General features: G+C 47.2%; 1 protein-coding gene across 3 annotated transcripts in view; it reads right to left on the bottom strand.

Moving 5' to 3' along the window:
- Spata13 (spermatogenesis associated 13) overlaps window positions 1–27,452 on the bottom strand; it is a 180,920-nt gene that overhangs the window by 47,079 nt on the left and 106,389 nt on the right. For 2 of the 3 annotated variants that reach the window (XM_085698594.2, XM_087912157.1), the window contains 2 exons: window positions 13,254–13,613; window positions 10,620–10,764 (listed from right to left, as the gene is read on the bottom strand). In XM_085698594.2, the coding sequence (XP_085554720.2) occupies window positions 10,620–10,764; window positions 13,254–13,613 (505 nt within the window). Of the gene's footprint in view, window positions 1–10,619; window positions 10,765–13,253; window positions 13,614–17,113; window positions 17,268–27,452 lie in introns of those variants that run through there. The other variant, XM_085698595.2, reaches the window with a different exon arrangement.

Genomic DNA, 27,452 nt, shown 5'->3' with positions numbered 1-27,452 from the left:
TTAAAGGGTTGGGGTTGGGAATGTAGGCCAGTGACAGAGCATGCTCAAGGCCTTGGAACCTATCCCTGGAGCCCTAGAGAGGGTAGTTTCATTATTTGGCCCACACTGGCCTTAAACTCTTGTCCTGCCTTAGCCTCCAGAGTGCTGCAGTCACAGGCAGTACCACCACACCCACCACACCGCAGCACTTTTACCTAGGAATGGAAAGGGCCACAGTGATTCAGACCTTACTCTGTTATCTCCAACACCGCACCCATGCTGGAGAAAGGCGGTTCTCAGGACTGCCCAGGGGCCTTCCTTCACAAGTAGTTCAGGCTATCAAGAGATAAAGCTGGCTTCTAAACACAACACAAGGGGAGGGCCCAGAGCTAGAGAGAACACTGCTCGTCCTGGCAAACCTGTGAAAAGAGAGACTGCTACACTGAGAAGACCCAGATCTTTGTTTCTTAAAGAAAAGAAAGAATGAACGCTAGCTAGCTGGGTGTGGTCATGCACAGTTATAGTCCCAGCAATTGAGGGGGAGAAATAGAAGGATCCTCGAGTTTGAGATCAGCTTGCGTTCCAGCACGACCATGCCTCACAACAAGAGCAACAACAGAAAAGAGAAAAATGGAAGCACAAACACTCACATCTCTGGAAGTTGTAGCCACAGATACAGTGTTTCCTTTGGTGACTGGGATGAAGCCCAGGGCTTCCCACACCCTAAGCATGAGCTCTACCACTGGGCATTGATGGCTCTGCTTGTGCAGATGTTGATGCAGGACCAGGGAGGAAGAAATAAGCTTTTAGGCACTCACTGAGCGATAACCAGAATTTCTCAAATGCCATTTCAGGTATTTCTCATCAGTAAAAGTGATGAGAAATAAAACAAATCTTTTATTTAACTTTATGCAGAAATTATTTCAGTATGTGTATGATGTGGGATTCCCCTCTGTATGCTGTGAATACCGTTGGTTAATAAAGAAACTGCTTTGGACCTATAGCAGGGCAGAACTTAGCTGGAGGTGGGGGAACAAAACTGAATGCTGGGAAGAAGAAGGCGGAGTCAGAGAAAAGCCATGTAGCTCTGCTGGAACTTTAGCCAGTAAGCCACAGCCACATGGCAATACACAGATTAATGGGGATGGGTTAAATTAAGATGTAAGAGTTAGCCAATAAGAAGCTAGAGCTAATGGGCCAAGCAGCGTTTTAAATAATATAGCTTCTGTGTGATTATTTTGGGTCTGAGCTGCAGAGCGGCCGGGAAACAAACAAGCGATCTCTTCACAACATGTATATATAATAATGACTTAGAAATAGGGGCTGCTGGGAAGATAGCTAAGTCAGTAAAGTTCTTAACCGGGAAGCCTGAGGACCTGAGTCAGATCCCCAGAATCCATGTCAAGAAAAGCTAAGCACAGAGCCACACGGCTGTAAGTTCAGAACTGAGAGAAGAGGAATAGGCCCCTGGGGCTGGCTGGTGAGTTTACACTACTAGTGAACTATCTCAGAAACAAAACAAAAATAAAAACCAACAAAACCAAGGCAGGAGGTTCCTGAATAGTGACTCTTTTTTATTTTGTTTGATTTTTTTAAGACAGAGTTTCTTTGTGTAGCCCTAGCTGTTCTAGAATTCACTCTGTAGACCAGGCAAACTCACAGAAATCCACCTGCTTCTGCCTACCGAGTGCTGGGATGAAAGGCGTGTGCCACTCTGGCTCCCGGTTAATGAGTTTTGAGCTCTTACAAGCACCCATGCAAGCACTCACGCGTGCGCACACATGCGCTCACGAAACCTTAAGTAACTGCAGGACTGTCAACAAATTTCCTGACTATTTTTGCCCCTCACTCTGTTGCCTTTTTTCTCCAATTCTTCCACTAAAGAAAAGCCTTGCCTAGATGTTGACGGTTAAATCTGCCTTCGAAGGTGCTTAGACGCTCCAGCTCTCTTACAAGAGCCAACAATCACTGCGTCTGCTAACAAAACTAATGATTCATGTTGTCAACATTCAATCCCTATAAAAACTTCTGAATTTGGCTCTTAAAATGATCTTTAAATTTTTTGGTTTTAATTTATTCTTTTTATTTTATGTGCATGGGTGTTGGCCTGCATGAAGGTCTCTGCACCATGTATATGCAGTGCCTGTGGAGGCCAGAAGAGGGCACTGGATCCCCCTGGGACTAGAGGAACTGACAGCTGTGTGCCATCAGGCGGGGCAATGAATGCTCTTAACCATTGAGCCATCTCTCTGGCTCCAGTCCTTTTACATTATGTCCTGGCTTCTTGAGACAGGTTTTACTGTGTAGCTCAGGCTGTCACTGAACTCACAATGCTCCTGCCCCTTCCTTTAGTGTTGAGATTATAGGTGTCTGCTTTCATGCCTAGCCTCAAAACCATCTCTTAAATTAACTGGCTTGCTGCTGTCAGGACCCATGCAATGTCCACACACTCTATTAACAAACATAACTTATTAAGCCAGTCACATCTATCTGGGTAATACCTGTATTCGATCCATAGGCTCATGACGCTGGGGGCCATTTCAGAACTTTTCTGGTACATAGTTCAAACACCTCTATGGTGGTTAGAATGAGAAATGTCCCCTCACGGGCTCAAATATTTGAACACTTGGTCCCCAGAAGGTGGTACTGTTTAGAGAGGTGGTGCAGCCTTGATGGAGGATCACTGTGGGGTGAGCTTTGAGAGTTCACAGTCTGTCCACAGTTCCTGTTCCACACTGTATTATGCTTGCTACTGAAGGTGTGCTCATGCTGCCATGATGGAATCGTAAGTCAGAATAAAACTCTTTCTTCTACAAGTTGCTTTTGGACATGGTATTTTATCCCAGAAACAGAAGAGTCACTAAAACAGAAGTTGGTACCAAGAGTGGGGTAGGTATGTAGAACCTGAGCATGCTGATTTGGCGGGAGAATATGAAAGACTTTGGGACTCTGGACTAGAAGAGCAGCTGAATACTGTAGGCAGAGCCTGGTGGTCCATCTTCGTGGCAGCGGTGAGAGCAAGGAGAACGCAAAGGCCTGGCTCAAGAGGTGTCAGAGAACAGCAAAGACTTTAACAGCAGCTGAGCTAGAGTCCATTTGTGTGTTACTGTGGCAAGAAATCTGGATGCTTTCTGCGCTTGTCCTAAGAACTTGCCTGAGACTAAATTGAAAAATAATGGACTAATTCATTTGATGGAGAAATTTTCAAGACAGTATAATGTAGAATCTATGATAAGGTTAGTACTAATAATGCATGTGCAGGTCTACAATACAAGAAAGCAAGTGAGCCAGGAAGAAATACAAGATGCATACAGTCTGGAGAGAAAAACATCACTGGTAAGTTTCACGCTGTAGCCAAGGCTCACACTGAAAGAGAGAATGTAATTGCCATGGAGATTAGTTTCACTAAGGAAGAGTCCTCAGGCTCCTCCCTAGAATGAAGGGAAAGGTAGCCTTAGAGTAAAACTGCATCTAGTTTAACTTCCAACCTGTGCAAGAAAAAGACCTGAAGTGCTTTCCTGTTCCTAGAAAGGAACAATAAACAAAAGATTTTCCCGCGGTGTGAGGGGCCAGGCTCCATTTCAAGCTGACACAGGAACTTGACAGTGTTGCCGGCGTAGTACTGGCTTTTGAGGCAGGAAGAATGGAAGAATGAAGGGGTCACAGACTCTTACTCCCCAGTTTCAGAGGGTCACTGAGGCCAGGCAGGTGTGGCAGGGAGTCTCTGTATCTGAGGGCAGGAGGCGGTGAGAGGCCATTGTGTGAGGTTGTGATGGTGTAGCCTAAGTTGCGGTGGAGACCTCAAGATGTTGGAGACGCTAGACTGTGAGACATCACCCACGGACAGTTGCATATGAGGGAATGGACTCTGCCCCTAAAGAGTATTTTACAGGTAGCAAAGTTAAGGGACAGAGCCATCTTAAGCCCTCTAACATCGGGCATGGAGCTATTGGATTTGGGGTTTGTGCTGCTGGGTTTTGGTCTTACTTTGGTCCAATATTTCTTTCCATGCCCCCATTCCTCCCTCCTGGAATGGGAATTTGTCTCTGTTATGTTTTCTACTGCTGTGATCAAACACTATAACCAAAATCACTTGAGGAGGAAAGGGTTTAATTTCATCTTTCAACTTTTAGTCCATTACCCAGCCGAAGTCATGCAAGGAACCTGGAAACAGGAGCTGACACAGAGGCCGTGAAGGAGTGCTGCTTGCTTCTCATGGTTTGTTCAGTTTGCCTTCTTACACCATCCACGATCCTTGGATGCCCAGGGATAGGGGGTGGGGCCCTTTTATATTACTCATCAATCAGGAAAATACCCTACAGACAAGCCTACAGGTTGATGTAGGAGGATCTTCTTTCTATGTGTTGCTTTCATTGGTTGAATAAAGAAAACTGCCTTGGCCTTTTGATAGGGCAAAACTTAGATAGGCAGAGTAGACAGAACAGAATGCTGGGAGAAAGGAGGCAGAGACAGAGAGCCGCCTGCCATGAAGCTGCCAGGTCAGGCATGCTGAATCTTTCCCGGTAAGCCACGAGCTCGTGGTGACATACAGATTATTAGAAATGGGTTGAATCAAGATGTGAGAGTTAGCCAATAAGAGGCTAGAACTAATGGGCCAGGCAGTGTTTAAATGAATACAATTTGTGTGTTGTTATGTCGGGGTATAAGCTAGTCAGGAGGCCGGGAGCCAGGCGGTAGGAAGTAGCCTGCCGCACCCTTTACAACATACAGGTGAATCTTATGGAGGCATTTTTTCAACTCCCTCTTCCCAGTTATGTCTAGGTTGTTTGTGTCAAGTTAACAAAATTAACCAGCACAGAATATATATCTATGTGATATGTTGGAAGTACCTACTTTGCTTTTTTTAATTTGTAGAGGTATGGGGACACAGTTAAGAAATTATCTGGACTCACAAGAAACTTTGAACTTTTAAACAGTGTTGAGACTAAGAAGGACCATGGGGCTTTTGAAGGTTTAGACTAAATGCAGTTTGTATCTGGTATGGACGTGAGTCTACATTGGAATGCAGTGGTTAGCATGGGCAATGTCCTCTATAGCCTCATATATTTGAACACTTGGTCCTCAGTTGGTGGCACTGCTTAGGAAGGTGGTGTATCCTTCCTGAAGGAAGTATACATCATGGGGAGGCTTTGAGAGCTAACTGCCTTGCCCCAGTTCCACTCTGCTTTGTGTTTGAAGATGTGAGCTGTCAGCTTCCTGCTCCTGCTGCCAGGCATGTTACTTGCTACCATGCCTGTCCTCAAGCCCTCCTCTCTCGCCTCTGTCAGTTTGGATTCTTATCCCTCCAGAACAACAAGCCCTAATAAACTTCTGTACATTGCTTATTTTATCATGGCACCAGGAAGGTAACTAATAGAACCTCTTAGCTTCTAGAAAGAATCTAACTCAGGAGACAGAAAGGTAGGAAATGGTCCAACTGGAGCCCCAACACCAGGACCCACGTTGGGGACCAATTTGTTGCGGGAGGCTGCTTAGACCTGAAATAATCACTCAGAAACTATATTATTTGCAATACTATTTGACCAATAGCTTAAGCATATAGCTAGCTAGCTAGCTCTTATATCCTCAACTAACCCATCTCCATTAATCTGTGCATCACCACAAGGCTGTGGCCTACAGGCAAGTTTCAGCAGGCTCTAGCGGAGGTGTCTGTCTCTGGTGGCTACATAGCTTCTCTCTGATTCTACCTTTTTTCTCCTAGCATTTAGTTTAGCTTTTCCCACCAAGCTCTATTCTGCCCTATCACAGGCCAAAGCAGCTTCTTTATTCATTAGCCAATAAAAGCAACACATATACAGAAGGATTTCCCACATCACCAACAAGCCAGCAAGTGAGCATTATGACAGCATCTATGAGCTACAGACTGATTGGGCATCTAGGCCAGAGATGCCTTAGTTGCCAAGGAGACCTAAACTGCTATGCAAGTGAAGCAATCACCTGTTGTGGGAGAGTGGGTAGCTGCTGCCCCAGGCGGTAGGGCCATGATCTGACTCCTGACATCTCTAGCTGTGTCTCACTGATCTTGGGGGTCCCTAGGAACAAAGCTGATGAGTACCTCCATTAAAGTGTCACATGATTAACAAAGCAGATTTGGTGATCTGTTGGTCACCAAAGTGCGACAGGGAAACCGAGGGCCCAGCATCTGGGGTCCCCACACAGCAGGTCATCTTTGGGCAGGTATTCTAAGTAAGTCGTTTTCCTGTTGACAGCCTTCCACCCTTTACCAGGTTATTATGCACCCAGCACAGAGCAACCTTTAGTGGAAGAGGTGCATCTTAATTCTCCAGACAGAGTGAGCTTGCACACATGTATGCTTGGGAGCTAATGGCTGGCTTGACAATAACACCTGTGCCCCCAATGTGGGGCCAGGAGTGTGACTGACGGAAGACCTTCAAAGCTTGAAAAGTGAACCACAAAAGATGCTGTTTAATAAGCATGTGGGCATGATGCTCATGATGCCAGCATCAGCTAACTTCTCTTTTCATCTTGATGGGGGGGGGGTGGGGGCTCATTGGATTCACTAAGAAACAAAGCACTCACCAGGCCATAGCTGCAGAAAGGGTGCCAGCCTGAACTAGACCGCAGGACCTGCCCTCCCCAGAGCTAATGATACGGTTCTCTGTAGGAACCAGACAGCTACTTGTGGGAAGCTGATTACAATGGACATTTTTGTAACAGAGGGGCAATGATTTGTCCTCACTGAAAAAGCCACTTGTGCTGGACACAGATTGTTCCCATCTATTCGTTGGTCTCACTAAAGTCTCCTAAACAGCCATGGCATCTCCCAGATGCCACCTAGAACTTCCCAGTGACTGGCTCACACCCAACACCGCCTCAATGAAACCCAATGGTCTAGGAAGCTTGGAGACACACCCTGGGGCTGCCATGACACCCTGCAGGGGCACATGCTGTGAACCTATGACTCATGTCACTGGGGGATGCTAAGCCACAGCCGGAAACCAGGGGTAAACACAGAAGCAGCTACTCTTGCAAAATGTCCTCCTCCCATTTAGCACTGCTCTGTCGAACTGAATTCCATCTCCAAGGGGAAAAGCCCTTCCATGGGACATCCCAGCTCTAGCCCGCAGAGTCAGAGCCTGGGCTTGTCAGTTCAGCCTCCTCTCGCTGCAGGGAAATGAACACCCACAGGAACTGCTGGCAGCGTTTGTGGTCACTGCCACTGTGGATGCTCAGTGGGCCTCAGACAGCAGCCTCACACCCACCTTTCTTCTCTTCATTCACCTTACCCCAAACTACTGTACTTGCTTTTCTCCTTCACTCGCTCTCTGGCTTTCAATCTTCAAGTTTTATTTATTGATTCGTTGATTGAGATAGAATTTTGCTACATAGCTCAGGCTGGCCTGGAACTCACTGCAAAGCCCACAGTAACTTGGCTAACTTCCTGAGATTAGAGACACACATGACCACATAGGTCTGGCCATGCTTTCCTTCCAAACAAAGCACAAACCAGGAGCCGGTAAGATGGCTCAGAGGGGAAAGGTACCTCCTGTGAAACCTGACAACTTGAGTTTGATGCCCAGGACTCACATGGTGGAAAGGAAGATCAGACTCCGGCAAGTTGTTCTCACCTACATACACATCCTATGGTGTGCTTGTGCCCACACACAAAGACACACACACACACACACACACACACACACACACACACACACACACACACACACACAGGTTCTACTGTTGTTTTTTTGTTTTGTTTTTCAAGACAGGATTTCTCTGTGCAGTCCTGGCTGTCCTGGAACTCACTCTGTGAACCAAGCTGGTCTCAAATTCAGAGTTCCACCTGTCTCTGCCCCCTGAGTGTTGGGACTGAAGGGTTGTGACACCATGCCCAGCTCTGCTGTTGTTTTTAATTGAAGCACAAACCAGAATGCACCGTTTTCCTATTGGCAATGACTCCATACTGTACTTAGAACCCCAAGACATGAGATGCCTTTCTGTGTAGCCACTGCCTCTGACCATAGTGCCCTCTTCTGGCCATGTTTCTGGAGCTCAGTCACTGGCCTCCTTTTTGAACCTTCGTGTATTATCTGCTGCTGCTTTAGGGGACCTCACAACCTCTTCATCGCCCAGGTTGCTACTCAGTGTCATTCCTGCCCTTTCCTATTCTCCACAAACATCACTAGGTGTGTCGGGAATCCCATCAGGAATGTATTCAAATGCTGGGATGTACAGTACCCCTCTGTATCCGAGTCCCTTTAAATGCCAAGCTCCTCCCTAGATACTTAAGCCCCTTTACCTAAAATAGCATGACCGTAGCACCCAACATACACACATCCTTCTATATACTCGAAATCATTTCTAGATGGCTCACAATACTAGTACAGTGTAAATACCACGTGCACAGTCGTTCAGCCGTCTAGTCATGAAAAGGCCTGGGCTGGAGTGTGCAACATGTATGAGGGTCAAGGCACAGCAGCCTGGGCATGTGCAGTAAAGATATGTCTTCTCAGCATTTCCAGTCTGTGGCAGGTAAACTCAGAGGACATAAAACCCAAGAATACAGAAGTCATCTGTGTAGTCTTTGCAATGCTGTATCCTAAATTACTGCAATAGCCCCTGGCCCATAGTTGAGGCACTGTATGTTTTTGTAAGTAAACTGACTTTTGATAAAAAAGGGAAGAAGAACTTAACATATAATGAAGTAGGACCACTTGTCCAACACATCCCTATGAGGTAAGAGGTGCTGGGAGAGGCAGGCAGCAGACAGTCAGAAGAGGGGTTGCTGAGTCAAAACCCTATGGCCTGGCTCTAGAGGAAACAGAAGTTACTTTTGCAACATCATGGATGCACGTGCACCAGCTCACAGACCTACGTCTTTCCCTTCCCCACTTTCTATGATTCTGTGTTGCTTGGGTTAGCAACACCAGAAAGGCACACGAGCAGCAGGAGAGGAAGCAGGAATTACCACACAGACGAAGGCCGCCGGCCTAGCCATGTCTGATGCAGCGACCAGCCTGTGAGTTATCTCCAAGGAAGGAGGGGCATTCCCATAGTATCTGGGGTCGGTACAGCACTGTGGGGTGGGGTGGTTTGGACCTGAGTATCCCCCACCTTGCTGTCTTCTCCTGCAGAGCGTCCCTGTTCTGTTAAACACTTCCATGCTGATTCACTGTCTCTCGCGGGGCTTTAAGGGATGAAGGGAGCTCTGTCCTGCTCATGGCTCTCCTCTTACACACAGCCAGAGCTCACCGCAGAGGGAGACAGGGAGTGTGAGTGGACTCACGCCAAGGAAGGACTCTGTCGGGACCAGTCTGCTCCTGACACCACCTGGGCGCATCCTGACGGCAGGGAACCAAATACCTGCACAAATGCAGGGGCAGGGGGACACCACCCACATGGTGAACAGGCCACTGAGCTCAAACAGCTAGGGTCTCCATCCTCTTGAAGTATGACAGGAGGGCAGGACAGGCTGGCCTCCCCCTTCCCCTGGTGGTACAATGCCCTGCGACACTGCTTCTTAAGGTTCCATGACTGCTGGGGGCAATCCTGACATCATACACGTCCTACCTAGTTCTCCAGTCATTCTCAGGGTACCTGACATCCTTCTAATCCATTCCTCTCTCCACCCTGCCCCCTATTAAGTTAGGGTCTCATGTAAACCAAGTTAGCCTCAAACTCACTATATAAGTGAGGAGAACCTTGAACTTCTGATTCTCCTGCTTCCATCTCCCAAGTGCAGAGATGTCGGGCACACACTACTATGCGTGGCTTCGTGTACTACTAGGGACCGAGCTCAGGGCTTTGTGAAGGCTGGGCAGCCACTCCACCAACTGGACCACATAGTTAGTCCGCACCCCCTTTTCTTAAACAAGTCAGTTGATTATGATGTTTTTCAAACCAAAGATCCCTAAAGGTTTTTGTTTCTGCTTTTTTTTTTTTAAAAAAAATTAAAAACATATATCATGAAATAGGGTGCTTGTGTGTAGGGGCTGAGGAGAAACCCCTCCATTCCTAACAGCCTGACAACACCTTTCAAGGTTTTCTAGTCTTTGTTGGTAGCCGAGCACATGCAGGCATGAGAGGCGTTGAAAACAACCACTGAAGCACTGAATCCCCCCAAATGACGAGGGCATCCTCACCCCAGGCCCCCAGTTGTGACCTAGATGGAAACAGACAGTCTTTGTAGATGGCATGGTTAAGATGAGGGCACTGGGGTCAGGAAGGGGACCATCTTAGTGAGACTGGTGTATTTACAAGAGGGGGAAATGTGGGCACCTGTGTTTGCAGCAGGGAGACAGCCACAGAGTATGCAGGTGTAAACGGGGCTGCACAGGCCAGCCGAGGAGCCCTGAGGCTGGCAGAAGCTAGGAGAGATCTGGCATGGTGTTCCTACAGCCTTCAACAAACAAACCAACCAAAAAAAAAAAATCCTCCTCACTAGAGCCTTGGGTCTTGACACGAGGATGGCTCTGCAGCAACTTAGATGTGGAGACGTAAGAGGAGGAGCTGGCATCTAAAACTCAGAGTAACCCAGATAACTATTGAAGCACTGTCCTGACCGAAAGAAAGATGGAGAAAGTGCAGAATCACCTGGGTGACTCGGACTCCCTGACACCAGACCAAAGGTTTCGGGGCCCAGAGGAAGCCCCAAGACTCACCGGTGGATGCTTTCATCTGCCGTCGGCGCCCCACGCGGTCCAGCCCGATGGGAGTGCTCTGGGAGAAGGTGAAGGGCCGGAGGCGGGCTGAGACAGCCTTGTAGGGTGGGACCTGGTGTGCAGGCACGGGAGGCCTGGCTGCTGGCTGCGAAAGGAAGTGAAGAGCTATGAGAAGGTGCCAGGAAGTCTCAGCTCCTGCGAGTCACAGAACATTTCTGTGTTCTCACCCTGAAGCCACTGGCAGATGTGGACTGAGTGGCTTCTGCAAACCCCACGACCAGCAGCTGGCTGCGCCAAGCTCGGGGGCAACAAGCTGTTCTAAGGTTTCCACAGCAGCCTCAGTGCCGGCTCAGTCACATTTCATCCCCGCTAAGAGCGACACCATAGTGGTGAACAAAGAGAGAGAGAGGCATTGGTGAGATAGGAAGGCCAAGGCCGAGACAGCAGCAGAGCGGTGAGCTACAGTTAAGGAGGTAGGTTGTCCAGAGTAGGATCTGAGGAATCAAGGGCTGGGCCACAGCACACAGACACACATGGTCACAGATCTCCAGTGTTGCTTTGCTATTTTGTTTTGCTTGGTGACTGGAGAGATGGCTCAGTGGTTAAGAGCAGTGGCTACTATTTCTGAGGACCCAAGTTCAATTCCCAACACCTACAAGGCAGCTCACAACTGTAACTTTAGTTCCAGGGAATCCAACACCCTCACACAGACATACACACAGGCAAAACACCAGTGTACATAATATAAAATTAAATAAATCATTTAAAAAATATTTTCTTTTACATGTATAGGTGTACGTGTCTCTGTGTTATGTATGCCACCTATAAGTGGATGCCTGCAGAGGCCTGAAGGTGTCTGACCCCTGGTGCTGCAGTTGCAGGCAGATGTGAGCTGCCCCACATGGGCGTTCTAGAAGGGAAGTAAGAATCATTAACCACTGAGCTGTCTCTCCTTTTGTCCCTTAGTTTGTATATCGGTAGACCAGGCGAGCCTCAATCCCACAATTTCTCTGCCTCAGCCTCTTCAGTTCTAGAATTATAGGCAAGAACCACTATGTCTGCACACAATGCTATCTTGGAGTTCAGAAATAAAAGTATGTTCTAAGTATCTCAGATTAAACCTCAACTGTGTCTTGCATTCAAATATATTAATATATTACAATATATTCAAATATATTACAATTTGATTTTGTTTAGGACTATTTCCTAACAAATGTGGCACTCTAAAACGAAAGGATCTCAGAGAACTTCAACTTCACTTTTGCTTGTGTTCTTCTGTTTTTGAGGCAAGGTCTCATAGTTCATTTTGGCCTCAAACTCTGCAGAGCTGAATGACCTGGAGGGATCACGGGTACGTGCCACCACACTGGGCCTTTCACTTTATTCACAGAACTCCAATCAGCTGAATTGGAAGCTAGAGTTTCTCGGTCTTTGGGACGAGTAAGACATCGTGTGGGCCTTGGCAGGAAGTGCTGTAATGCACAAACCAAGCCTAAAATCAAAATTCTTTTTCAGAGAACTCTTAACAGGAAACCTAAGAAAGTACCTAACAGGCTTTCAAAATGAAACTGAGCATATAAATTATTGTATTAAGTATGTTGTGACTATCTGAGCATGAGCATGGCATTAGTTGGGGCAAATATACAAAGGACTATGAGTTTCTCTAAGACGAGGCCTTTACTTGAACGTTCCATAACCTTAAAGTGCTCACTACACACTTAAGAAATATTTGCCAGGGCTGGAGAGATGGCTCAGAGGTTAAGAGCACCGACGTCTCTTCCAAAGGTCCTGAGTTCAATTCCCAGCAACCACATGGTGGCTCACAGCCATCTATAAGGAGATCTGGTGCCCTCTTCTGGCAAGCACACATGGAAGGGAAGTTATATACATAATGAACTAATTAATTAATTAAAAAATAAATATTTGCCAAATGCGCTGAGGGATCGATGGTGTCTATGGTCAGACCTGCAGCAAAACTGCAAATGAGAAGCAGAATAGGAAATGGTACTGCTGCTGCATGGTAGAGAGCACGCCTAGCATCCTCCAAGCCTACCAAGGTCGCCCCTTCCAGGAGTGGTGGATGAAGGTCTGACGAATGCCTGGGGACAGAGAGGAAGAGAGCTGTGACAGTTCAGAAGACCAAATCTTCTCCGAGCACAGTCTTCTGCTTTGTTTTGGGGTGGGCAAGTGGGTGGAAGGGACACAGGGCTCCATGCCTTAAAGCAAATGCGCCATCACTGAGCTACATCCACTCCCACCCGCTTCTAGTTCATCTTTATTTTGTTCCTATGCCTGCATTCTAACAACGAACCACTTTGTGTCTCAACAATCACTCCCTCAGGAAGTACGCTAGAAAAAGCCAGGGTATGGTCCCCTGGCTCGGGTCGCAAGCTTTTCAGACAAGTGACAAGTCTGTGCTGTTAGCTGAGGCTCCAGGAAAGGGGATTAGAAAATAGACGACGAGAAAACGGACTGTTAGTGTGAATTCAAGCAGGTTTCAAAGTCAGGAGGAAAAGGTGTGAGGAGGTACACGCTCCCCAAAAGGAAAAGCAGTGTCCAGTTTAGTCTGCAGGGACGACAGAGGCAAGGAGCCAAGGGTCTCTGCTGGCCATGGTTGGAGACACCAGCTCTTACTTGGACCAAGAGGTTCTCCACATCCTCTGCCTGAGTGTTGCCATAGAAGCTGACCCCTCCGATCACAGATATAGGTCGCCTCCTCCAGCCCCCCCTGGAACAGCCTGAGGGGGCGCGTGGGTCCTGGCCGGCGGTGGTCACTCTTGGCTGCTGTATCCTGTCCACATGGTCGTCACCCGGCGGGTCTGCAGCAATGGCATCTTCAGGGATGGACAAGCTTCGGCTAGCCAGCTGGCCATAGTCAGACAGCGGCCGTGGCCGGGTGCGCCTTCCTGAGCCCCATCTCCTCCTGGAGACGCGGGCCGCCTCGGTCTGCTCCTCCTCCTGGGCTGAGCCTTGCCAGTCATCCTCATTCACCACCTTAGCAAATGAACAGGCGGAGTGAGCTCAGAGATGCAGGCAGGTGCCAGCGGAGGGCTGCCGCCTCCCTCCCACTCTGCAGAGGCCCAGGCTTCTTAAACGAACTGTGCCAGACACAGCGAGAACACACCCAGCTGTGGATTAAATGAGCCGAACTTCATTCCAGGCTGACTTAACTCGATTGCTTAAGAGACATTTGGGGACCAGCGATGAGCTACAGGGAGACAGTTAAGAATGCCAGCAGGTCTACAATAAAATAAACATGTAACTAAGGTGGGCATTTCCCAAATATGCTTAAACAGCAGGAGGCTGGCCACAGCAGCCAGACACCAAGTGTGTAATCAGTAAGTGTGTAACAAGATCCACAGGTGCTCTGAAGTCTCTTCTTTTCAGTATGGATGCTACTGGCAAACAGAAGGTGCTATGCGATTACATCCAGGGCCCCGAGGGCTCCACATTTGAGGATCCCATCCCAGAGTCATGGTCTAATGGGAGCGGACTGAACTAGGCAGCGTTCCTAGAACTTCCAGACTGCAAACAAGCTGTGTGGGCGTGGACCAGGCGGGGCTAACCTTGGCTCAGACAGGATAACCACCATAACCCCATACTCTATGACCGTCAGATGAGTATGGTGGTCCATGCAGTAATCTCAGTGCTTGGGAAAGAGGACGGTGGATTTAAGTCAGCCTGGGCTACCTAAAGAAGGCTACTTCAAAAGAACAAGAACAAGACCTTGTGACTCTAAAAGAGGCAGCTCTTTTTTGCTAGCAGTTCCTGGATCAAGCGTAGGGGACTGAATGTGCCAAGTAAGCACTCCACCAAGTGCTGATTTCAAATTAGACACCTACCACTTCTAATACTTCAAATAAGCTTTCCATCTTTGGGGGGAAGGAGGAGGGCAGGGTTCTGCCATGTATCCTAGGCTAGCCTTCTAGCTACCACCCCTGAGCAAACAGTTATGCACCACAAGGTCCACCGAGCTTTATAAACTTCTTCAAAAGCAATCAGGAAAATATGCAGTTTGAAACTGGGCAGACTTCCATATCCATCCCTGTCAGGGCCAGGGGCTGGTCAGATAACCCCAGTTAAGTGGCTAAATTTTAGTCCTGGCAGGATAGGCCTTATTGGGTAGAGTCAGTTGTCACTCCACAAAAATGGCCACAGAGTAGCCATGCCCGGGACTTGCCCTGCCTGGAAATAGGTACCAGTCTACTTGGCAGATGCCCCAAAGTCTGGATGCAGGAAGGAGTGGGGCTGGTGCAGAGACTGGTGGTGGTTGTCAGCAGTAGACACAAGAAACCTGGACATCTTCAAGTACCCAGCCAAACACACACACACACACACACACCACTCTCTGTCTCTCTTTCATTGTGTGTGTTTGTCTGTGTCTGTCTGAGCAATCTTCCTGCCCCAGGCTCCCCAAGTGCTGAGATTATAGCGCAGTGTTACCCATCTAACTTGTCCCTGTTCACTTTGTAAAAACACAAGCCACACAGGGTACGAAGCCGCGGGTTGAAGGAGGAGCCTGGAATACGCAGAGTAGGCAGAGTCGTCTACACTGGAAGGCAGGGAGGGCAGCAGAGCAGGCAGGTGGCCAAGGGATGACACAGCAGTCCCAGGCACCTGGCCCTGCCCTGCCCGTCAGACAGTCTGGGCCAGAAGAAAGTTAAATGGTAGAGGCCCAGGAAGAGAAACCCTGTGCCAGTGACAAGAGCCCTAAAAGGAAGCATGTTTAGTTTCCACACTGACATGTGTCAGTGTTCACTAAGATTATACATGAGTTCAGGGCCAGCCTAGATAACATAGTGAGACTCCCAACTTAAAAAATAAGATACAATATACATGGAATCAAATTAAAATGCTAGACCCCATAAATAAGTACAATTCATCAACCTAAAAACCTGTGCTAGCTGGGCGGTGGCGGCACACACCTTTAATCCCAGCACTCAGGAAGCAGAGGCAGGTGAATCTCTGTGAGTTCGGGGCCAGCCTGGTCTACAGAGCGAGTTCCCGGACAGGCTCCAGAGCTACAGAGAAACCCTGCCTTGGAAAAACACACCTGTGCTAAAGCGGACGCTGGACTGTACAGACACACTCCATCAACCTCTCTGTTCTTCACGCAAGAAACACCAAGAGAGAGAGGAGTGGAGCCGCTTGCCCAGGGCCACACACCCACTCAGGTGTCCTGTGTTGTGCCTCTGCCACTGTCCCGTTCCTTCAAGACATCTGTGAAGGGGCAGATTATACTCTCTAAGTTCTGTGAGCCCAAGACATTTGAGAAAAGTCACCCCCATGCCTGCCTATAAAGTTACCTGCCTGTAACAGTCTCCCCAAAGAATTCAGTGGTCCTAAGGTTCCTCCCCTCCACTCATTTCTTACACTGCTGGAGAGGGGGAGAACCGCAACCCTTGTCTTCCCTATTTACTTTTCTACAGACCTATTTCTCCTAAGACACTCATTCCCACTCAACTTCCTCCCCCTCCTTCTTTCCCTACGGAAATGGTAGAGAAACCGCTAATCCTCACCACCCACCGGAGGTATTTTCTGTGAGCTCACTCGTACCCATACCCACGAGAAGATCTGCATGTGTTCATCCTCCCTGACATCACCATGGGAAAAGGAGAAAGCGTAACATTAACACCGTTTCCTGAATTCTGTTTGAAAATCAGGTTATGATGGGGGACTGAAACAAACCACTCTCATCTGACACAGACAAGCTAAGTACACGGTAAGAATAAATCTATTTATATGATGTCATTTAAAGAGGGTCAGAGGCACTTTGCTAGAAAAACAAGTGCACAGCACAAAAACCGAGGCATGGTGTAGTCTAGCTACTCACAAAGGCATGTATAGTTAGTTGTTTTCTAATGTTTTAGGCTTTTGTTGTTGTTAATGGCTAGAAGCTTTGTTTCCTGCTTATGCAACATGCGACCTGTATTTTCTTACCGATGCCAAAAATAAATATACCAGGAAGTGACTGCGGCTGGGCAAGGTAGGCACAGTCAAAGCAGCCTAGCAGGTATTCCTGCCACACTTCTGTGCCAGCTACTGTCTGAATCCAGGCAGCACAAAAGAACTCCAACTGTAAGGACTTACATTGTCATACACCTCCACTGAAGATACAAGAGAAGCCACCCTCTAAACAGCAAGGAAATGTCCCACTGATCCCAAAATCTAGCTACAAAGTATCGCACAAGTGAAACCTCCCATGAGCATTCAAAGGCAGTTCCTCAGCCAAAAGGAGGCAGATCCCTTCCCATGCCAATGTGTAACTGGCTACGTATGGATGAGCCTGACCCTTTATGTACGCTAGGTGTGCCAGGCAAGGACTCTGCTAACAGCTGCACCGATTCTAAACAATCTTTTTATTTTAAGCAGAACTCTTGTGCTTCCGGAATACTGTCCAGGTTCACTTCGAAGAGTGGAGAATACCGGGCTCCTTCTTAGGATTTCAAACATACCCTCCAGCAAATGTCCTCCTCTCCAGGTTGAGAACCTACCTGAGATTTAGCCATGGGCAGGGGCTGCCCACATACACACTGGAGGAACAGGCAGTTGACCACGTCCATGTTTTCTAGAGTTGTTCAGGTCTTTTAAAAACTATGATCAGGGCCCTACATGGCCACGTAGAGCTCTGCCTGGTCCAATCCAGCAGGCTCAACTCAAATCTCTCCAAGGCTCTGAAGCTTGAATGACCAAGACACACCCAAGTCATAAACCTCTGTAAACAGACCTTGCACTGTGGGACTGCCCTTTTTAACTCTTACCTTGCTCTACTCTTCTGAAGTGGCTTTCCTAGTCAGTGAGCAATATTTTCTTCCTATATAGGACTTTTTTTTTAAGTTACAGAAATAAAAGACTGTGTAAACTGTTTGCTTGAACCATTTCTGTGTAAGAAATTATTAACAGGAGATTAAAAAGAAAAATGCTTAAAAGAATGTCTACTCAAAAGCCAGACACACAGGGTTAGCTGGTAAATGCCCCAAGACAGATAGAATCCTACCCACTCCATGTATCTGCAAGTGTGCTTTGGACTCCCCCTGGATTAGGTGGGTTCTAAACCAATTGGCTGTTGACTTTATACACAGAGGAAAATTTGGATACAAACAGAAAGGAAGCAAGCTCTCAAAGATGTGATAGTACCTCATGGGATTTACCTACCTGGAAGCAGGGTTTCAGTAGCCCAAGTGAGAGTCAATCTTGACACATAGCTGAGGATGACCTTGACCTTCTGCTATTTCTGCCTCCGCTCCCCAACCCTTGGATGAAAGTGTGCTAGGCAGAAATTCTACCAGCTGAGCTCTGTCCCCAGTTAAGGAATGACACATTTACAAGCCAGAGGTTGTCACTGCCAAACTCTGACTCTGACCTTGTGGTTTCCAAACCTGTGAGGTGGGAACTGTCCACTGTTTTAGCCATCTGCTGCATTTCCTTGCTAAGCAAGTCTAGCTAGCTGAGACAGCAGGGGAATTCAGAAGAAAATGTAACATGTAATGAAATTAAAGATACTCTGTGAAGATTAAAAAGGAAATTGATGGAGACACGGGTTTCTAAAAATGCATATCATAACAAGCTTACTTCCCAGAATGCTCCTGGAGAGCCACAGACCTGGACAAAGTTAGGACTTCAGCTACACCGAAGGAGATGGAAGACAAAGGGAAAACGCTCTACAGTAGTGACTCCCAACCTTCCCAACGCTGTGACCCTTTAACACAGTTCCTCACGTCGTGGTGACTCCCAACCATAAAATTATTTTCATTGCTACTTCATAACTATAACTTTGCTGCTGTCATGAATCATCATGTAAATAGCTGATATGCAGGATGTCTGATAGGGGACCCCCCCAAAGGAGTTGAGACCCACAGCCTGCTTTACCATGCTTTACAGGGATGCAGAGCACAGTCTCCCTGCCTGAAGCCCGGAACACACACTTCCGTATTTAAACTTCCTGACTGCTCTGGAGGAAAGCACTAGGGGGGATCTACTCAAAAACCAAGGCACTAAGGGCACCTGCCCCACGCTCCACTTCAGCAGAGTGAAGTTGGAGGGGAAGCCCTACTCCTGACAGAAACCCAAATCCTCATTTAAAATTATGACTTGAGTATCTTTTAAAAAAAATACTTATTTATTATTATATACAGTGTTCTGCCTGCATGTATGTATGTCTGCAGACCAGTAGAGGACACCAGATCTCATTGCAGATGGTTGCAAACTAGCATGTGGTTGTTGGGAGTTGAACTCAGGACCTTTGAAAGGGCAGGTAGTGCTCTTAACCCCTGAGCCATCTCTCCAGCCCTTAAGTATCTTTACTCTAGAATCAGAGCATTTCAGATTTGTTAGATCCAAAAGAAACTAGTGACAAATGGCTATGTGTGGTACCTATAGGCATATCAAAGTGCACACTGGGCTCCAGGCTCACTCAGTATAACAAGTACCCTGGCTCTTCTCACCCGGCCCCCCGACCCTAAACGTCTCCAGCTCATACTTCCTCCCCCTTTCTCATTCCCTTATAATCCTGCCATTTCGGCCAACCAGCGTGTGCTCTCTCTTGCTTGTTTCCTTCTCTTCTTCCCCCCCTCCAAGTCATTCTCTCTCCTCTCCTGGCCTGGCTCAGTCTGCTGGCCACATTTAACCTACTACTTTTTCTCTCTGCTCTGGACTCTTCCAGATGCCCCTGGCTCCTCTCTCTCTCGCCTCTACAACACAAACCTCCCGACTCAACCACACTTGGAGCAGTCATGGCCTCGGTTTATACAAGATTATTTCTGGATTCTAATTCTAGAGTATTTGCATACAAATAAAGAGATCTCAGGGAGGGGTTGTCCTGGTTGGTTTTTTTTTTCTTTTCAACTTGACACAAGCTAGAGTTATTGGGAAGAGAGACTTCGGATGAGAAAAAATTCATCAGATTACCTGTAGGCAAGTCTGTAGAGCATTTTATTGATTAATGATTGATGTGGGAGGGCCCAGCACTCTACGGACGGTGCCACCCCTGAACAGTAGTCCTGGAGTGTGGAGGAAAGCAAACAGAGCAAGCCATGAGGAGCAAGCCAATAAGCAGCGTTCCTCTGCAGTCTCTGCTTCATCTCCTGACTCCTGGTTCTTGCCTCGAGTTTCTTTGAAGACTTCCCCTTCCTGACGGATTGTATGTACTGAGATTAAATAAATCCTTTCCTCCCCAAGTTGCTTTGGGTCCCACTATCTTTTTGCTTGTTTATTTGTTTGTTTTCAAGACATGGTTTCTCTGTAGCTTTGGAGCCTATCCTGGAACTAGCTCTTGTGTACCAAGTGCTGGGATTAAAGGTGTGCGCCACCACCAGCAGCTCACGCTATTTTTTTTTTAAGATTTATTTATTTATTACAGATGGTTGTGAGCCAACATGTGGTTGCTGGGAACTAAACTCAGAATCTCTAGAAGAGCAGCCAGTGCTCCTCTGAGTCATGTCTCCATCCCTGGTCACAGTCAAATAACACAAACCATACTAAAGGGGGTCCAAGTGTAAAGGCAAAGTTCCCTGCTGTTTCACACATACCTCATCACAGTCGGTCCAAGGGTAATTTAAGGGTGATTTTTTTTTTTAACAATTTTGTGTACAAGCAGTTTCCCTTGTGCAATCATATCAGTGCTCAACAAGTCATGGAATTTGGAAGATTCTGGCTTTCAAACATTTGGATTAGGGGTGCTCTTTATTCCCTAAATGAAGACTAATGTGTCTGAAGACAGCCTGAGCAATATGCCATTGGCGTGCATAGTTGTTTTATATATATGCCCTAGGATTTTTCAAGTAAGAACTCCTAAGATTCCAGATGAATGACAGGTTTTCAAAGTGCGTAAGTAGGACTTGTGACCCAGTGGGTAGAGACAGGAGGGTAGAGGGGACAACGTCAACCTGAGCTACACAGCAGGACCCTCTCTAAAAACAATACAACAAACTAATAAAGACATATTAACACATCTGGAAAGAGAAGACTTGCTTTTGTGTTTAGTGCCTCTGTCCCCTTCACTCACCCAACCCGTCCGTCAAATTCCCACAGTTCCCTTGTAGCCTCACCTCTCCCCAAGCCATACATTTCTCCTGGGTGTAACAGTACAGTTCCACAGGAAGGGAGTATACCCTTTCAACCGCACAGGGCAGCGGGCTACCAGAGAAAACGTGGACGATGTTCGACACCCAGCTTACAGAATGTCCACCTTTCCCTCTACCAAATAGACCGTCTGATATTGTCTGAGAGCCACACTAGACACATGCCGATGGCACATCTGTCACGTGCCAGCCAGAAAGGAATTTCCATTCTGATATCACAGGAAAGCTTAGGAGAGAGAAATCTAGCAACAAAACATATACACTAGAACACATTCTTAGCCAGCAGCAAGAACTAGCCCCAGAAAAGAACACTGAAATTGACTTTTCTTATTTTAGGATTTCAGTTAAGGTTTACTATGCCTTTTTTTAGCCCCAAATTAAACAAGCTGGTACCTGAGAGAAAATTTTCCCAGTACTATGACGACAATGGTTCACATTAATGTGATTATCCTACATTCTTTCCAGTGCTGAGGATCGGGCATGGGCTAGACAAAGCACTCGAATGCTGAGCCACATCCTAGCCCAGGTTTTCATAAATATGAGAATGTGTAACATTTATTAATATTAGTCACTAGAAAGTTTATCAATGCTACTTGTAACATTAATAGGACATACTGGGGTGGGGGCACGACTCAGTGGCAGAGTAAATGGCCTTCATCCATCCTGTAGACAGGACAGAGAAAAAAGTAACTTCAGTCAATGATTAAAAGGCCCAGTGCCCTGGGCCTGGAGTAGTTACAGTGGTCCCAGTTAGTCAGGAGGCTGGTATAGGGGAAGCGCTTTAATGAAGAGCTTGAAGCCAGCCTGAGGAACATAGCAATATACGTTTCCCCCTCCCCGCAAAAGGGGAGGTATGGTAGCAAGAAGATCGGGAATTCAAATCAGTCTCAAATAACTAAACAAATAGTAAGAGAAATATAAATAAAATGGAAAAGACAACGGGAACAGCTTGTGACCGTGCTAGGATTACCACACAGCATCCATGCTCCAAATTAAAACACTTACACCACAAATAAATGCCGTGTAAATACTAAAAGGTGGGTTGAGACTTGTGCTCAGGAAAAGCATCTGTGTGATTTTGATCCCTTCCTCCGCCTCCCCCGCATTGTTTTTTTTTTCCTGAGGTTTGTTCGCTTGTTTATTTATTTAGAAATGAGGTCTCCCCTATGCTTCCGGGTTGGCCTATGACTCATGGGCTCCAAGGATCCTCCTGCCTTCCAGTCTTCACAAGCTCAGGGCCTATGGGTGCTCCCCACAGGCTTGCGCCTGGAGTTTTCAGAGGGCACATCCTCTCCGATGACATTTCACCAGACACAAACTAGTCTAGAAATAAGCCACGGGAAGCCTGACAAGTGCAGGCACACCGGCATTTCTTCAGATTTCAACTTTTAGAAATCATCTTAGAGAGGTGTTCTTATTTTTTTCTTGGGACAGGGTCTCACACGTAGCCCAGGCTGGCCAGCAAACTCACTATGCGGTCCAGGTGGCCTCCCACGAGCCTCTGGCCTGTGCCATCATTCCCATTTAGAGGTGTTTGTAAGTTCACAGAGTCCCAGTCAGTCAGCACGAAGGGTCCAGCAGAACTCTGTGAAACCTGTCACTGAAGAAAGAGCATCTTTGTGTGCAATAACAAGCAAAAGACTTCAGAACAGATGGAAACAACTTTCGAAAAGACCAAGTTGGAAAATGACTCCACTACACAAATAAAGGGCTGTTTCACATGGACTCCAGATCTGAGTGTTTAGTTTTGTGTTTCTCCAAACAACTCTTTTCTTGTCTTCTTTCTTTTTGGGGACTGGAGTGGGGTGGGGATAGAGGTTGAAGGGCAAGGTCTCCATGTGTAAACAGGTTGTCCTATTTATGGCAATCCTCCTACCTCAGCCTTGAGTGCTGGGGTGACAGACATGCACTGCCACGTCCAGTTCCCTTTTCAGTCTGGATGTTTTTCTTCCTCCAAAAGGAGAAACAGGGCGGGGTGGGGGCATAGCTGAAAGTCTCTTAAGAGAAGAAAACAAATGTAAGCTAACAAAGCGGCCTGCTGCGCCATCTGATCACCTGAGTTCGAGCCCCAGACCTACATGGCGGAAGGCGGAAGGAGAGCACTGAGTCCTTCTCCCAAGCTGTCCTCTGACTGCCACATGTATGCTGTGGTACACAACAAATAAAAGCAAACACATTCTTAAAGGCAGAAACCATATCCAAGGTCGATGTGACGGAGCGCACTGGTAAACCTAGCACTCAGCTCGCTGAGGCAAGAGGATTAGGTGTGTGGAGGCCTGCGTCCCATCGAGGGGCTAGCACAAGAGACAAAACACCAACCCTAGAAGGTTGGCCGTGGGTGTAGCTCAGTGCGAGCGCTTACTTAGGATTCTCGGAGGCCTGGGGTCGGCTCTCAGAACTGGAAGATAAGAACCTTAAACCTGAACACTTCAGAAGACATGATAAAGCAGGACAGAGTATGAACAGCTATCTGCTAGTCACATGCAGGGCTAATATGTATGGACCTTTGACTGGGCTAGGGGTGCTCAGAGAGGCAGTAAGGCAGTATTAATGGGTGTTTCCGGGAAGGTGTTTCCAGTCAACATGGGAGTCAATTGGTGGGGTTAAAAAAAAAAATCAACCCTCAGCACTAGATATAGGCAGACTTCATCTATTCCCCCCCAGAGTGCCTAAGGAACCGGCACTCCTCACTAAGTGGGGTTACCAATCTCCTATCTCAGGTCAGAGTTTGGCTCATCAACTCCAGGGCTGACACCAGCTTCCACATCCCGCCTCTGTCCTCAGGCCTTCAGATGTAGACTGGAATGAAAGACTACGCTAGCAGCCGGCTGGACCTCCATCACGCCACGGCAGAAGGTGGGACTCTGCCTCGCTCCTCAAGGCACATCCCGCAGCACATCATCCCTGCTGGCTCTGCGCCGCTCCAAAGCGCTACTACTTTGGTTTGTTTTATTTCCGAGTCTGAACACATAGCCCAAGCTGGCCTTGAACTTACAGAGACCCTCTTGTCTCTGCCTCACTAGTGTGGGTATTTGCGTGACCACAGACGGATAAACAAGATGTGATGGACCTACTCTCAGGCTAAAAAAGAATAGATACCTAAAACATGAAGCCAGCTATGACACACGTAAACACGGAGCACAATATACCACTGAAAAACATTGATTTCAAAAGGTAACAGATCACATGATAGCTCTCTGAGTCTGAAAGCTTACAAAAATCACCAAACATCCACTTATGAAAAAGCACAGCAAGGCTTTAATTCCAGCCCTCAGAAAGCAGAGGCAGGTGGATCTCTGTGGGACGGAGGCCAACCTGACATACATATCACATTCCAGTCAGCCCAAGCTACATAGTAAGACCCTGACTCAAAAAACAAACAAAACAAACAAAAACAAAACAAAAAACCCAGCGAACAAACAAACCACGATAGGGGGCTGGGATGGCCCAGTGGCTATGGCATAGGACTAGAAAGGCATAGAGACACAAATCCAATCAGCAGTTGCCCCATCTGGACTGTGAGCACACAGTGACCAAATAGGCCTGGGGGAAGCTGCCCGTCTCCTAAAAGCCACCAGGCTGTAAGCTTCCCATTCCACCTCCATAAAGTGCCTAAGTCAATCCTGAGCAGATTTTCCGGGATCAATACATTTCTCCCTTTGTTTTGTTTTTTTTAAAAAAATCTATTTGTATGTATGTCCATATACACAGGAGTACTGTAGCTCAAGTGTGGAGGTCAGAGGACAACCAGTGGGAACTGGTTCTCTCCTTCCACCATGAGGATTCTGGGGGTAGAACTCAGGTGGCCAGGTTTGGTGAGAAGTGCCAATGCCTGCTGAGCCATCTCGCTAGCCAGCTTCCTTCCTCCCTTCCCTTTGTTGGGTCGTATGTAGTTTGGGCTGGTCTTAAACACGGTAAGCAGCAACAGATCACCTCCCATGTGGTGCCCCTCCATGCCTGTTCACAGGTGCTAGGGATTGAACCTAGAGCTTCATGCACACCCAGCTACGTTCATTTCTGTGGATGTAACATTTTCCTGGTTGTAGGAATGGTTGTGTGGAAACAGCTTCTAAGCCGTCAAAATCTCCCAGAAGCAACATCGCAGGACTTGCCAGGTTCCGTGCACCTCCGCTGAACTGCGCAGCCGCAGCAGCATCAGAAGCCCCTAGAGTCGTTCATTCACGCTGAAAGCTGGCTTGAATTCACCATTTCCCTGCTGGTCGATTCTACTGCTCTAAGTGGGAGGGACATTTTATGTTAGCAGTGAGGTACTTATAGTGTTCAAGAGGTCCTTCCTTTTGCTTCCTAGTCTTCGAGGTTCCTATCTTGTTTGATGGCTGGCATGTCAACACAAAGTACTTCCCATGTGGCGCAAAGGGCCACCGACCCTCTGTCCCCATAAACACTCACACAGACTCACTGTGCATAGAAACTGATAAATGACTTTGCGGTCTCTTTCCTCCTCCCATCCACGCAGGATTAGACTCAGGTGGACTACCACTCCTCTACAAAGCTGCTTCAGTCAAGCCTGACTCCACAGGTCCCCCTGCTGTCTCTGCTCATGCTCCCCCTGACTCCTCAATACCTGCAGGGTAAGGTACACATCTATAGCTCCAAGCCAGGTCCTCTCTAATCACATCCAGACCTATTGACCAACCTTATCTGCCATTTCTCCACCCATCCACCTGCATGAAAGTTAGCCCTTCTGCAGTTCCCCAAGCACACAGCAGTTCAGCCACCTGGCACTGCCAGGCACAAGCAAGCCTCTGACAGACACAGGAAATCAGGCGTGTTAAACTCCCGAGTGACCCCACTTACCTTCACAGCAGCCGGTGTGGAGGGACTGGTCAGCCCAGGTTAACCACACAGCAGCCTGTGTGACAAGCTCAGGGTAACCTCAGCGCGCCTTAGTTCCTGTCTACTCTGACCTCACCTTATCACCTTCAGGATTTTTTTTTTTATATAAACTGGCAACTTTCCTTCTGGGGCTTTTCCTTCTAAATCTCATCTCCAGAGCTCAGAGCCTGGCTTGTCTCTCTGTAAACACACATTCCTGGTTCCTCAGCACTCACCAGGTAACACAGTGTCTCTGCATGGGGGCTGGGAGTGTGGGTGATCTGACCACAACTATGGCATCTGCAGCTGGATGGCTCTACCACATCAAACCAAATGACACCCCTCCTCGCTCTTCACAGTAACAGGGGTCTGCATCACCTGCCCAGACGACTACACCTTCCGGAACCCCACTCCTGTCAGTCAAGTGTGGTCACCCTTATCAAATCTGATACTACTGGGACCGATTTTATACAAGTGGGTGAGAACCATGACTTTTCTTTATATTGGCTTTATATCTTTTGTGGGATTTAGTCCATGCTAGACAATCCTCACATACATCTCAGTGGTGTTTGTACGCCTTACCACGCTTTATCTGACTTCAGTCTCTTGCACCTGGTAGATTCAAAACACATTGGGTTTGGTGACGTCACTGAATGAAATATAACACTGTTAGGATATAAAAGGCCTGGGATGGCAGTAGCAGAACGCTTGCCTCGTATGAATGAAGCTGTCAGCTTTGGTTACTAGCAGCATAAACACAGGAACACACTGTCGTCCCAGCACTTGGGAGGCAGAAGCAGGAGGGTCAGAAGTTCAAGGTTTTATAGTGAGTTCAAGGTCAGCCTGAACTAAATTAGATACTGTCGCATTAAAAATATTAATGTGCAATCAATCTAATTTATTGGAAGAGTTTCTCAACTTCTTGCAAAATATAATGCAGTGTTATATGCAAAAAGATTTGAGGGAGCGTGGCTGGAGAGATGGCTCAGTGGTTAAGAGAACTTATTTCTCTTTCGGAGGACCAAAGGACCTCAGTTCGATTCCTAGCATCCATATGGCAACTCACAACCATCCATAACTCCCGTTTCAGGGGATCCAATATTCTCCTTAGGTCTCCTCAGACACTAGACACATACAGGGTACACAGACATACATGTTGTCTCATAATACATGTATGACATACACATACTTAAAATGATCATCTTGAAAACTGTTAAGATGTTAAGTAAACATTTAAATAAGTGACTATGTGGCTTCCACAATTCTATCAGGCAGCCAGTCACTCCATACTTAGGGACAACGGAGACCCAGAGAAGTTCAAGACTCCCCAGTTTGCCAAGATACCTGAATGGCATCTTCTGAGCCAGAGTCCCACAAACTAGAAGCATTTACAAAAGATTCACCCCAGTTCTGGGAAGGGCTCAGAGCTTGCGCTCATTTATAATCAATGATTCTACCCTGCAAACAGATAGAAAGACAGTGTTCCTTTTGTAAATTCTGTACTAATACCGTGAACTATGAATCCTGCACCATTCTAGGGAATGAGGAACACTGTTAACAAATAAATGTCAGAAGGCCTTCATCACCAAAGTTCAACGAAGAATTCACAGTCTGGCAAGTGCTGGGGAGTAACTCTATCAGAGAGTGACAGCCCTGGGTCTTGAACGTGTGTGTGTTTGTGTGTAAGTCTATGTGTGTCTTTTCAAGACAGAACTTACTAGGCAGCTCTGGTTGGCCTCGATCTCGAAATCCTCCTGCCTCTCTGGGGTTACAGATCTGTGTCAGTACACTCAGCTTCTGAATAGCATTTTTAAATGAAGGAATAATTTTTAGGGTCATGATGAACCCAACACTGTTCTTTACCAAGACTCACCACAAGGTGGCAGGATGAGGCCATGTTTTGCAAATGACAGCAGTC

The sequence above is a fragment of the Myodes glareolus genome, chromosome 12 (genome assembly GCF_982192425.1).
Source record: "Myodes glareolus chromosome 12, mMyoGla1.1, whole genome shotgun sequence".
Classification (NCBI taxonomy): domain Eukaryota; kingdom Metazoa; phylum Chordata; class Mammalia; order Rodentia; family Cricetidae; genus Myodes; species Myodes glareolus.
The sequence above is the reverse complement of the archived record's forward strand: the minus strand, read 5'-3'. Positions and strand labels throughout refer to the sequence as shown.